Source organism: Lactuca sativa, chromosome 7 (assembly GCF_002870075.4).
Source record: "Lactuca sativa cultivar Salinas chromosome 7, Lsat_Salinas_v11, whole genome shotgun sequence".
NCBI classification, from domain to species: Eukaryota; Viridiplantae; Streptophyta; class Magnoliopsida; order Asterales; family Asteraceae; genus Lactuca; species Lactuca sativa.
This window is the reverse complement of record NC_056629.2, coordinates 81,812,006-81,825,936: the sequence shown is the minus strand read 5'-3', so window position 1 is coordinate 81,825,936 and position 13,931 is coordinate 81,812,006. Positions and strand designations below refer to the sequence as shown.

Here is a 13,931-nt window from a genome sequence, read left to right as displayed (position 1 = left end):
GACTAATTTGTGTCGCGAGATTGCAAACGAATCATTTTAAGCTACTTTAAATTAATAAATTTGTAGGATTTCATTTGGATTTTAGAATGTTGTCATGGATTCCAAAAGATTTATGTTTAATTTGGATTTTAGATAGATTTATGTTTAATTTGGATGTTGTTTGATGTTATATATATATATATATATATATATATATATATATATATATATATATATATATATATATATATATATATATATATGCCTAGGTTATTCTATTCAAAGTAATTATTGTGTTATTGTATGCATAAATGTGGGCCAATCAATTTTAAGAAAGTGATTAATATATATTATTGAATTAAATGTAATTGAAAAATATCATCTAATTTAATTACAGGGGTATTTTAGTCAATTGATATAGATTTAATAAAGGAAAATTGCATATTTGAAGGAATCATAGATTTTATTAATTTTAAAAATCCGATTTTACGATTTATAACTATTTTAATTCGGACATTCTGATAGAATATGTTTATTTATTTAATTATTTACTCAAAAATAAAAATATTCTTGAACCTATTTCTTGATCATGACTTTAAGAACTTCTTGTAGAATAACAAATTCTTGAACAATCAATTGAAGAATAAAAACAAAAAATACATTATTTCTTATAGAATACGGGTAACAATTGTTAAGAATTACAACGACTAATACATTCTAAAAGAATAATGTGGTCCGTTTCAATTTTGTGGTCCGTTCTTCAAGCATCAACTTTTGTGATTCCAACAGAATTGGACTTCATTATTCCATTCCAACAGAATTAGAATACATGATTCCATTCTAATAGAATTGGAATCTCACCAATATCATTCATTGAATCATCTACATAAAAATACTTGATACCTTTTCAGAATTCAACATTTTCAAGATCTGATACTGTCCACATAAATGAAGTGTTAAATCAGAAAAAAAAAAAAAAACATAAATTGAAATATGAATCAGACCATTTGAATCAATCCCTTTGTTGCATTAACCAGACCATTTGAAAGAAACACAGTTGATCTCCATATCACTCAAAACCCCCAAATTCCACTTGAATTTGAATTATAAAACCGAGTTATCAATTCCTGTAACAAACAAAAATGGAAGGAAAAAACCCTAAGTGAAAATTAACTCGAACAAAGCTTCATGTTACTTCATTATATCAAAAATCAAATCTAACCAAACATCGATTCACTCGAACTTTCTCATCATTAACATATGGTCACAGTTTCCTAGGGTTTTGAAATCGTTGCATAATCAAATTGATCTTCACATTTGCCATTATTTAATATTACAACAATCAATTAGTCATTATCAGGACCGTATTTCCTCAACAAATAAACTATAGTGAAATGAAACACATGCATGTTGAGAGATAGATTACATCAACAACGGCAATTAAGAGGAAGAAAAGTAAACTGAGATTTAAAATTACGATTGATGTTAAGGTAATGAAAGGATACAGATAAGATAGAGATACCGGAAGTACTGAAGCACCAGAGGATGAAGAAGCACAACATAACGACAAGAGGAATGAGATAAATTCGTTTGTATTTAACTACTGATCTCGTGCTCCATCTCTGACTCTCTCTCCGGCCAATGGTGGAAGCAGGATTGTAGATGGGAAGCTCGCTGGTGATGTCCGTCGCAGACATCGACCTCTTCCGCCATGATCGCCCCCTGGATCGGTGCTGTCCCGATGCTTCTTCCCTCTGCACCTCCTTGCGATTTCCTAACTATCATAGAAGCTTCGTTGACATGCCTTGTTCCTTCGTTTCTGTCTAGGGATTTAAAGCTGTAAATGTAAACGATTTTGCCTAAAATAAAGGGTTTATGATTTGAATAATTAATTACCAAAATTAATTAAAAGCTAAGATTACAATTTTAGCCATATCCAGGTTTTTAAAATGATTGGTCCATATTTATGCATACAATAACACAATAATTACTTTAAACACCTGAACCTAGCTCTCTCTCTCTCTCTCTCTCTCTCTCTTTGTGTGTGTGTGTGTGTGTATATATATATATATATATATATATATATATATAATTATTTGGTATGTTTATAAATCATGAACATTTAATTCAATAGAGAATAATTCTTAGAGACAAAATGGTATCATTAAACATAAACATTTAAATATCTTACCAAAAGACATGTTTTCATTCAAATGCATGTTTTTCAAAGCCTTTACGCATTCATACCCTCTATGCATTCATATGTTCACGTTGAATGATTAAGATTTAATTTAGATATTTAGATCTATAACCATTACAAATAAATTTTAAAATTGTAAGGATATAAACTAAGAGAAATTTTATATGTATTCCTAATAACATTTTCAACCCACACCCATTCTCCATTTTTTCCCCCATGTCTTCCTTCATTCTTCTCTAATCCTCCCACATTTATTCCCTCATTTTGGGGGATATGAATAGTATTACACCAAATATGGTATTATAGTATTCATTTCTCCCGAAATAAGGATGAACTTTGCGTTGTCGGTTTTAGTCATTCTGTTTATATATTTATACATTTCTAGTTCATTTTTATTTACTAACTATAATTTAAATATAATATTTAATACATATAATATTTTGTTATATATTAAATTATATTAATTAATTATAAATATAAAGTTTGTTTTTTGTTCATCAAATTCATATAAAAATTTAAATACATATTGAAATTTTATAACACGTTAAGGTATTTTATAAAAACTTATAATTAAAAGTGTGCATGTCTAATATTTATATAAATGTATGTATATTATTTATTTAAAAATGTGTATGTGTAATATTTTTTTAAAAATGCATGTATAATATTTATTTATAAGTTTATTATAAATATAATCTATATAAATTGAAATAATAATATATACCAAGAATATATTTTTTGAAGATAAAAATATTTTTTGAAGATAAAAATGAGATAAAAGAGAAGTATGATCGGAGACTAAACACTCTTTGTCCTTTTGAAGTAAAAAATAAATATAGGTTGGAATGAAGGGCTATACTAGCACCTAAATCAAAAACAATTTTTAACTCGAAGGCTATAGTTGTTTCGACTTTCGAGTGAAGGGTTCTCAACTCGCAACTGATTGTTTGATGAACGTGAGAAAAAAAAATATCCGTTGGCGTCTTTACGAATTCTTCGAGTCGTTAAACCCTTACAACAAATGCCAATATCGAAACATTTTCAAGTCGTTAAACCCTTTGTATTGAAAAACCCTAACCAAAACATACAACAATGGCTTCTAACGTACATTCTCGGATTGTAACCGCTGCCGGAACCTCCGAAACCGAGATTCCCCTCATTGCCACCGTAGAAACCGAGCGGAAGGTGGAAGCGGAAGTGAAAGAGGAGAAGCCAGTAGCTGATCATCCAACGGTTACGGAGGTAGCTCCGGCTGCAGAAACGACGATTCCTAAGAAGAAACGACCTGGATACTGTGTGTTTCGGGTTATAGTGCCTGTGCATAAAGTTGAGAGTATTATAGGACGGAATGGAGATCTAATCAAGAAGATGTGCGAAGAGACTAAAGCTAATATTCGTGTACTGAAAGGCCCTGTTTCTGACCCTAACCGCATTGTAAGTTGTTCCTTTTGAGATTTCTGGTTCTTTTTGTTTTGGATAAACAAGTTAGTTTTCAATTTGTGTCACTGTTGCTTTTTCATACTTTTTAGTACCTATGTCGTTTGGTAATTGAGCAACATGTTTTAATAGTTTTATTGACCATGGATTAGGCCTTACATGATACATGAAATAAAAACTAACCTCATGTTTACAATTTACCTAACATTTTTAGGTAGAAATATCTAGCAAGGAAGATATAGAGGCACCTTTGTCACCTGCAATGGATGCTGTGATAAGAGTATTTAAATGTGTTAATGGATTTCCAGAAAATGAGAGTGATGGTGTTGCCTCCATTCCATTTTGTTCAATTCGACTATTGCTAACATCAATGCAAGCCACGAGTTTGCTTGAGAAGCAAGGATCTCTTTTAAAGAGAATACAGGAGAACACGGGTTGTTATATTCGCATTTTATCTTGTGGTATAGATTCTATTCTAAATCTAATGATTATCTATTTATATGTCTATAGGATTTTTTATTTTTTTTCACATGACACACAATTTCTATGCTGTCTTTAAAGTTTAAAATAACAAAACCCAAATCCCACTGGAATACAGTTAGGGGAGGTTAGATGCAGACAGTTGTATCTCCACCCAAAGGTGGAGAGACTGCTTCTATAGATAAAATTATCATCATTTGTGACAACTCAGCGATTGAATCTGATAAGCTGATTCTTTGATAATAGCATTTATGAGTTATTTTGACATGTCTGATATATATGCTTCAACTTTTTAGAAGCATCTCCTTTTCAATATATGTTTGTCTGCAATATTTTCTCTTTTTGTTTTTACGGTTTTTTATTGGTTTCAAATACTTACTATTTCCACATTTTTTTCTGCCAGATGAAGTATCAAAATTATCCACCAACTCAGATGATAGAGTTGTCAATTTAAAGGGAGAAGGTCTCAAGGTTCTGCAAGCTTTAGAAGCTATTCTCAAACACCTATGCATGTTTTTGGTTGATCATACCATTCTTCCTCTCTATGAGAAGACTGTAAGTTGTTCAGATTTTGGGCAGTTTATTTTGGGCTAAATGCAAGAAGTAGCAACATACTTTCATTTATTGTTTTTTTTTTTTTATTATTTTAATTTTAATTTTAATGTTCACAAGTTAAGACCGGGCCAAGTAGGCTTAAACACGCGTCACAGTAAGAAGCGCCGCCGAATCGTTGCTGCTGAAGCACCACATAAAGAAGGGATGGTGTGTAGCTCTTTGGTTAAAGTACCACCAGAGTTGCCTCAAGTACAACCCGCAACTGCATGTGTGACAGTAGAGAATAAAGCTGATGTACCACCAGAATTGCCTCAAGTACAACCCGCAACTGCATGTGAACCTATAGAGACTAAAACCGAGGTGCTGGTTTCTGTTGATGATTCGAACATGGTTGAAGACCAGGCTTTGACCGGACTGGAACCGGGTAACAATTTGTTTTTCTTATTTGAAAGGATTTGTGTTCATTTCTCATATTGATGATGTGTAACTAACTCTCTTGTTGAAGTTGAAATACATCCAAAGTGGAATTATTCTGTTTTTCATGTGTGATCTTTTAGGCGAAATAACTGAAGAACCTCAAGCAAGGGTACCTCTTGTTCCGCCATCATCCAAAAAGTCACCGCCCTCAGCCGCTACTGAAGCACCAGTGGAACCACAGAAAGAACCGATAATGTGCAACTCTCTGGTTGAAGTTGAAGTACCACCAGAATTGCCTAAAGTACAACCTGCAAGTGTAGTGGCAATAGAGACTAAAAGGAGGATGTCGGTTTTTGAAGAAGAAATATTGAGTGTCTTGAAGATGATAGCCCATAACATCAACAACAAACCAGAACCTCCTCCAAAACCAACATTTGAAGATTGTGAGAAGAAGTTGAATGAGCTTGGGTGGGCGAAAGATGATCCGTTACACTTAGTTGCACTCACCATTTTTTGTGACGAAAAAGAGAACTATAGGGAATTATGGATGAAATTAAACCCGGAGAGGTGTGCTAATTGGGTTAGAATTATTGGACGTAGTAAAAGATTCACTTAATTGAATTATTTTATGTTATGGTTTTGTTGGGATTTGTATAAATGTGAATATGAATCAGTGGAGTAGTAAAGTTAATATTTGTTATTTTTGTTTGTTAAGCTTTGGAAAATGATATTTTACCCTCTTATTCTATGTATTTTCATATCATTGATATTACTAATATTAATTGATTAAATACATTATGTTGTCTCCACCTCCAAGGTCGATCATCGCTAAAGGACTGAAAAATAAAAGTAAACTGCCATGTGAGGTTTAGTGCTGGAGTTGGCCTCTCGTTCATCGCCTGCCCAGTTAAGGACAAAAAACTTGCTCGAGGGAGAGGGAGATTGAAGAGATGGTAGAAACAGGAAAGAGGAAGTCTGACTAACATATAATTCAACTTAGACTTTAGGTATAATATATATTTAAAGGAATGACGCAACATATTAGTTTTGTGAATGACAAATAACAGTGCAATTGACAAACATATAATTCTAAGGCCTTCCGGAATGTATACCACGAAGGGTTCTGTGGTCTAGGTGGCCACGACCGTGGATCGTGCACACTAGCCCAGACCTTCGTGCTCATTGCTGGTCGTCGTATGTATCATGAATTGAAACGGACAAATTTTATTGGTTGTAGGATTAATGACGGATAGGGGAAGAGGAAACATTTTAGCCGTTGAACGGTTACATTTTTTAAACAATTTTTTTTAAACAACTTCTATTTTTATCTATAAATACCATATTTTTGCACTCAATTTTTATACCATTCTTTTCTTTTTCTATACACAATACACACACAACAATTTCATATCAATCAAAAATGGATCCCAACCAAAACACCACTCAAACTTTAGAAATCACAAACCCGATAACGTCTTTGTGTTAGACATAACTCCTCGCCAATTCCCGACCATGGAATCACCTCAAGGTGGTTTTTTGTCAATTTGCTTCAAACCGGTTCCCTGTCCAACAAACAACATTTTTCCAACAACAATATCAACCTTTTCCGACCTTCAAACAACAACTTCAACAATATCAAGCTTTCCAACAATTCCGACAACTCCAACAACAACAATTTCAACCACAACCATCACAACCCCCTCATTCGCCGGATTTTGTTTCGGAAACTCAACCTTCACCGCCGCCTCAACCTAAAAAAAGGAAAAAACTGGCCACACCTAACACCACCCAAGAAAGGGTCCCATGGACAAAAGACGAAGAAGAAAAGCTCGCCGAGGCATGGATTTCGGCTTCCCAAGACCCGATTGAAGGCAATAATCAAACGTTCGATTGTTTTTGGAAGAAAGTTTGCGCGATGTTTTATGAGTTAACAGGAAATGAAAGTCGAAATGCCAATCAAATTAGCTTCAAGTGGCGCGATATTCGACTAAAATGCACCGAATTTTGAGGAATTTACAACAACCTCCTAAACATACGAAAAAACGGGTCAAATGATTTTGATGTTTTCAAGACGGCTTTGGACCAATTTGAAAAAACAACGACAAACCACAAAGCTTTTCCGTATGTGAAACCTTGGCTAAAGTTGAAAGATGCTCTGAAATGGAAAGAGCAAACGGAAGGAAGTTCACAATCTTCCGGTTCAAAGCGTTCAAGAAACTCCGACGGAACGTCTCAACAATCGGACGACCGAACACATTTCGACATCAACGACGAACCGCTCAATCTTGAAGTCGAGCAACCTCTTTGTCGGCCCGTTGGAAGAAATAAAGCAAAAAAAGTGGCTTCAACGTCTTCGGTATCTAGTGTTATGGATCAATTTGGAGAGAAATTTGATCGTTATGTGCACATTCAAGAAATGAAGGTGGAGATGTTGAGTCGGATAGAACAAAAAATGATAGAAACACAATCGGTGATTCAAACAAAAACCGATATGGAAATTTTGAAAATGAAAGCGGACGAACACGAAGGTGACGATTTGGAGCTATTTCTCACGATGAAGGAGTCTGTTCGAGTCCGACGCAAAAATATTGATAATTTTAGTTTTTTTTTATTTCTAATGTTATTTTTATTTTAATTAATGTAATTTTTATTTCTAATGTTATTTTTATTTTTTTATTTTAATTAATGTAATTTTTATTTGTAATGTTATTTTTATTTTTTTTATTTTAATTGATTTAATATTTATTTCTAATGTTATTTTTATTTTTTTTATTTTAATTAATGAAATTTGGTATTTTAAATTAATGAAAACTAGTATTTAAAATAAAATTATATGATTTTTATGTATTTTTTATTAAAATTTAATTAAAAAAATGAGGTGGAGTGGTGTGTTTAGTGGTAGGTATCTCATAGTTAGTAGTAGGGAGTGTGGTAATGATGTGGCACCCACCACTATAGTGGTTAGTGGTGGGTATAATGAATAGTCTAAGAGTTATCTAAATCAAACGTAAAATATTGATGATTACATTCATGCAAGACTTGGACCTAGAATTACCCATGCTTTATGATTACAACTTTGTTGTATCAACTGTAAGGGTTAAAATGTTGTAATTAGTCGAAATATATTTTGCCTCTTCGAATGTTTTGTAATGTATTTTACTAAGGCGCTTTTATTCGAAACTTAAGTGTCTATGCCTTAGTATATTTTTTGTACGCTTTCTATTCCCTATAAATAGGGATATTTACTAGAGTTAGATAAGAGTTTTTACAGACCTGTCTTTATACTCTGTAAACATTCGAAAGCGTAATAGAGCTGAAACAAGATCATATTTACATCCGGTGTTCAATTTCACATTCTTACTTGAGTCGATACTCTGATTCATTTTAAACTCGATTCTTTGATTCATCAATTGGTGTTTATGATCTGACATCATGAGACCGTGATGAAAGAGAAACCTAATTTTATAAACTTTTAAGGAATTGACGGGGAACTATGTTCCAGATTTTCATGAAACATTTGGTTTAGTACCAACATTCGAAACTCCAAATCATATTCAATTCGTATGCGTGGTCTTGGTTAAACATTCGAAACCCACGATGTTTGTTACCCAACAAGATCCAACACAAATTTTTTTCTTGAAAATGATTTCCGTGTGAGTTTCATTCGAACTTCAATGTCACTTCAAATTTATCAAAACAAACTTGTCCCTGACTACACTGGTCAAACAAGTAATTTTTGTTACAATTTATCACCTTATGTTTAGGTTGACATGTAACAAAATTTTTTAAACTACCCATGATGCAATATAAAAGAAGCCCTTTGATACTTATTTACAAGTATTCGATTGTATTTCACGGGAACCTACACAAGCTGTTGATCATTTCTCTTAATGATTAATGAAGCAATTTTTGCCCGGGATTTAATCTGCCTTTGTGTCAAATTAATATTTTGACATCACAATATCCCAAAATTTTATTATCTTTGTTTCTCGTCTAAATTCTTTGGAACACTGCACTCACGAAATCCTTGAGGTTCTGAGTAATACCAACTCAGGCTGATGATTTCAAACATCTGGCATATGACTTCGCTTTTCATCCCAAAAGCGAAAGAGTCTTGCTTCTATACGAAGGGTTCTAACGGTTACAATCTTCTTGGGGATAACAATACAGGCTGGTTTTTAATGACGTATGGTATTCTGTCCGGATTTCAAGGTGATGTGACAGATACTTTTTGACGCATGGCTACTTTTACGCAGTAATGATCCGATTTTCAAGGTGCCACGTTAGATATCATTAAATATACATCCCGCTTCAAATTCAAACTTCAGAGTTACATATAAAAAGGGATTCAAGGGTTCATTATCAGTTTACGCGATCAAAAAGAACAAATTCCCAAATTTTCTAATTTTCTAATCTTCAAAGTTTTCAAACCCTAACAATGGCGACTTCTGTTCATGTTGATGCTGATCCTTCTCATACGACTGAAGATGTATCTTCATTGCCAATTATGAAGATTCAAGCAACTAACTATTACTTGGAGGGTGATGTTTATAAATACCTGGAAGAATTGAAGATGTTAATTGTTGCCTTAAAGAGCTCTGTTTTGTCTAAGGCGATGTTCAGTTCATTCTCTGTTCCAATGTCATGGCTTTCTCAAGCCGGATCAACTGCTACTTACAATAAAGCTTCTGATACAATTACTTTCCAACTGGTGAATGACAAAAAGGTCAGATTATCAATGAAACTCTTTTGTCAAATTCTTGAAATTCCAAATTCACCTCCGTATGTTGCTTTCACATTTCCTCAAGTAGTTCATATGTTTAATGAGATGGAATATCAGCCTCAATTATTCAAGATCAGTGATTTTAAGAAATCTGGTCTTCCAAGTATCTGGAATTTCTTATTTGGTATTTTTCTAATATGTTTAACTAGGAGAACAGTTGGTCTTGACAAAGGAAGAATGGAAATATATGCCATGGTTGTTGGGCTATACTATGATCTTCAAGTGGATTATTCTACACAATTGTGGAAGGAATTCCAAAAGAGTGTAGAACACACGAATGCTATTCATGGTATTTCGTGTGCAAGATATTGGAGCTTGATTTTACAACATTTTTACAACAAGGAAGGGATTTTGGTACCCAATGGTGAAGAAAAAGTTGTTTTTCAACCATACCACTATCCGAAGGATGTCACAGATAGTGCTGAGGTTTTTCCATCTGTTGCTCGTATTCCAGATGCAATGCTCAAAAGAGTTGATCATTCGAATTCTGTTTTAGTGGCATATTTGAAGACTATTGATTCTACTACCGAAATTGGAAAACTATTAGACAGGGAATGTAAGAAATCCAAGCGGTCAAAGAAGACTGAAACTACTTCTCAAGAAGACAAAATCACAGAGTTGACTTCTTCGAAATCTCCAAAGAATAAGTCTCTAACAGTTGAAGTGTCTGTTGTTGAGACACAAGTGATTGAGCCTATTGCTGAAGAAACTCAAGAACACATGATCATTCCTTCGAAGACTGGTATGTTTCGAAGAATCAAAATGAAGTCAACACATAAAAGCAAGTCTCCAACAAAAAAGTGGTTCGAAAACCTCACATCACTCATCAAGGTGTTTTAATTCGAGAAGTGCCAGCACATGTTTCTCCATTATCCAAGAAACGAAGGGTTGAGGATATGGCCAAACATTTGTCGAAGAAGAAGAAAAAGAAGAAGAAGACACGAAAGCTTATACTCTCTACCAAGTCTACAGAAGATGATGATGAAAGAATTCCTGAAACACCAGTAGTAACTCTTCATGTAGAAAGTTCAACTCCTGAGCAGACAATAGTCATACCACCCGAAGATTTCGTTGCCAAATCAGTTTCTGAGGAGGTACGAACTTTAGGCATCCCTGCAAACGTATCTGATACGGATGCAAATGTCAATATGGGTGAAGGAGATTCGAATAAAGAAGATCAAAGTCATCTAACTTCTTTAACTTTCGAACATACTATTTCTTTACCTCCACCAATTATTCCAATTACTTCCACCACTAATTCTCCTACATTCGAAAACATAATCAATCAACCCTTCACTTCTATTTTTTTTCTCAATCCACTGATACACCCAAACCTAATTCCACCGTTCAAGAAACTGTTTTTATGGAAACAGAAACTGATAATGAAGGTTTTGGAGGTACGTTTGAAGAATTAGTGTTTCATGAAGACGAAGAGGAGTTTCCAGACCATATGCTGATGACAATGAAGCAATTTAAAATTTTGAATCAGAAGTTGAATTCTATAATTCAATCTTAAGCTGATTTGGGGGGTGGTTCGTCTATTTCAAGTTTAGAGGTTGATTCATTGTCGAAAATGTTCAAAGCCAGAGTTGTAAGTAAAGTATCTGGGATGATTACAGACTCTGAATCTTGAATTTTGGAGAAGGTTGATCATAGTGATCAAAATAATGAACTATGCATCAATTCTCAAAATTCGAAGTTTGCCGGAGATTTGAAAGAATTAAAGAATGCAACAAAGGAAAGGCATGTTCTCTTTATTCAAGACGTAAAGAAAGTCAGGGAGGATGTCAATTTGCAGATTCATGAACTTCGTGAAGATATGCAAAAAGAGATTGCAAATGTTCTACAAGATTATGCATCTCTGAATCAGAAGGTTGATATTATTTGTGACGTTGTCACAAGATTTGTCAAATTATATGAAAAGTTGAGTCCTCTACTTACTCATCTTTCAACAACAGAAAGTGACAACTTTTTGGAAGTGACTACTTAGCTAAAGGAATTAAAAGACATATCTGTCCAGCCGGTTTCATCTTCCCTGATTACTCTTGAATTTTTATCTCAAAAGTTCCTACACTTCGAAGCAATTCTCAACAATCAACTTGCTCCTCTCTCTCTCTCTCGCATATCCAGCCTTCTTCCAACAACAAATGCCCCACCTGTTTTCACAGGGGTTCAAGGGGGAGAAAGAAAAACTGGTGATTCGAAGGCCAGTGGTGATGATGCGAAGGTTGTAGGAAAGTTGTTTTCTTCAAAGATACCAACAACAAAGCCAGTTATAGCATCTGCTGGGCCGATTACTTCAACAGTCGTAACAACCATGCCAATTACAAAACCAATTTCAAAAGCAATTGTGATTGGTAAACCTACTGATAATGTTGGGAGTAGTTCGAAAACAATGGAGGTGAAAGATGATTCAGTCGTGAAAGATAAAGGGAAAACAATTGTGGTGGAAAAATCGAAAGAAGAAAGGAAAGCCGAAGCAAAAGCTGAAATCGAAAAGCTAAGATCGATTCAAAGTATAATGACTCAGCGTACAAGTGATCCGAAGGGAATGAACAAAGGTGATCCGTCCAAACACTACAATTATGAAACAATTGAGGCCAAGGTAGCTTATCATCATATGTATTCATTTGAGAAGAAACCAAAACAAAGTTATATGGTTACGCAACTGGACTTTCCGATAAACGAAATAATGTTCATCATGCCTCAATTTAAAGCAGAAGGTAATTTCAAAGAAAAGGATGATGGTACACACATGAAAATTCGATTTCATGTTGTTCTTGCAAAAGCTTCTGAGGAAGTTTGGTCATTGATAAAGATCAAGAAAGTGATCAGTATGAAAAAGGATGTGGTATTCGAAAACACAGTCCAAAATTTCAAGAATGTGGTTACCATGGCAAATGGAAATATCTGCAAATTTACAATTGCGAATTGACAAGTTGTGTAACATCCCAAAATTCAAGACTAAAAATTTCTTTTAATAAAACATTACTTAAAGCAAAATCATCAATCCAAAACAAAATCAGAGTATTAATTTCCAAACATATGTTCATTATCAGAGTAAAACATTCCCAGGCTGTCTAATCAATGGTGTGTGCCATGCGATCACCCCGAGCTCTTCCCTCCGCTACCGGAAGTACCTAAAACCAAAACTGAAAACCGTAAGCACGAAGCTTAGTGAGTTCCCCAACCTACCACATACCATGCATAACCACATACTAGGCCACACCTGCTATTCTGGGCCTCGCCCCTACCCCGGGCCTCGCCCGTTACAACGACCCCGCCGCTCCAGGCCTCGCCTGGCTTTGAGCCCCGCTCGGATATAGATCTGTTTCACTTAGGCCTCGCCTGTCACAGGGCCTCGCCCGCTAACATATAATAGCACATAAACATATCACAACACATAAGCTAAACATATACTAATGGATCCTGTCCTAAGGCCTCGCCCTTGTCCTGCTACTGATGAGTCATGGAACCCCGTCCATGCTCCTACTGGTAGTGAGATTCGAGCCCAACCCACACTCACTCTTTCCCTAGCTTGGGCCTCGCCCCTGATCTACTGCTAATGAGATGTGGAACACCATCCACACCCTGCTATTGGTGAGATACGGGACCTCGCCCACACTCACCTCCCTACCAGGCACATACATGTATCACACAGACAACAAGTATAAGCTTATCATATAAACGAATCCTTGGGCACCCGCCAGCTATCATTGGACCTCGTCCTGAATATCATACTAGCGTACTGTGCCTAGGGCTAACCCCCGGGTCTTCTACTCATAACTACATGGGCCGACATTGTGGCCTTAGACCCATTCACACAAAGGGAAACTCACCTGCACTTGCTGAACTTGATGATAACCCCTCTAGCTGCTACCCGGAAACTCTCTAAACTCCTGCTCCACTAGCTCCCCGAGCTACCAATATCAATGCAACACTTTGTCTAACTATCCTCCGAAAGTCAACTAAGTCAACTCTGGTCAACGTCAAAGTCCTGGTCAAAGTAAACCTTCCAGGTCAACCCTACTCGCCGAGTCTGCCTACTGACTCACCGAGCTCATATGCTCAGAGTCCTTC

At 35.1% G+C, this 13,931-nt stretch overlaps 1 protein-coding gene across 1 annotated transcript; it reads left to right on the top strand.

Annotated features, from left to right (window-relative positions):
- Positions 1-3,046: 3,046 nt before the first annotated feature.
- LOC111913978 (uncharacterized) lies at positions 3,047-5,768 on the top strand. The gene is made up of 5 exons (XM_023909709.2): positions 3,047-3,613; positions 3,831-4,077; positions 4,500-4,651; positions 4,769-5,075; positions 5,209-5,768. Exons 1-5 carry the CDS (start codon positions 3,272-3,274, stop codon positions 5,682-5,684), a joined length of 1,524 nt encoding a protein of 507 aa, XP_023765477.1. The 5' UTR covers positions 3,047-3,271; the 3' UTR covers positions 5,685-5,768.
- The last annotated feature ends 8,163 nt before the right edge of the window (positions 5,769-13,931 follow it).

What these genes read in the sequence shown, in the direction of transcription:
- LOC111913978 (XM_023909709.2), top strand. Translation starts at nt 3,272, where the DNA reads ATGGCTTCTAACGTACATTCTCGGATTGTAACCGCTGCCGGAACCTCC. An exon ending in TTCCTCTCTATGAGAAGACT is followed by an intron (nt 4,652 to 4,768) that starts GTAAGTTGTTCA and finishes AATGTTCACAAG; the next exon opens with TTAAGACCGGGCCAAGTAGG. An exon ending in TTTGACCGGACTGGAACCGG is followed by an intron (nt 5,076 to 5,208) that starts GTAACAATTTGT and finishes GTGATCTTTTAG; the next exon opens with GCGAAATAACTGAAGAACCT.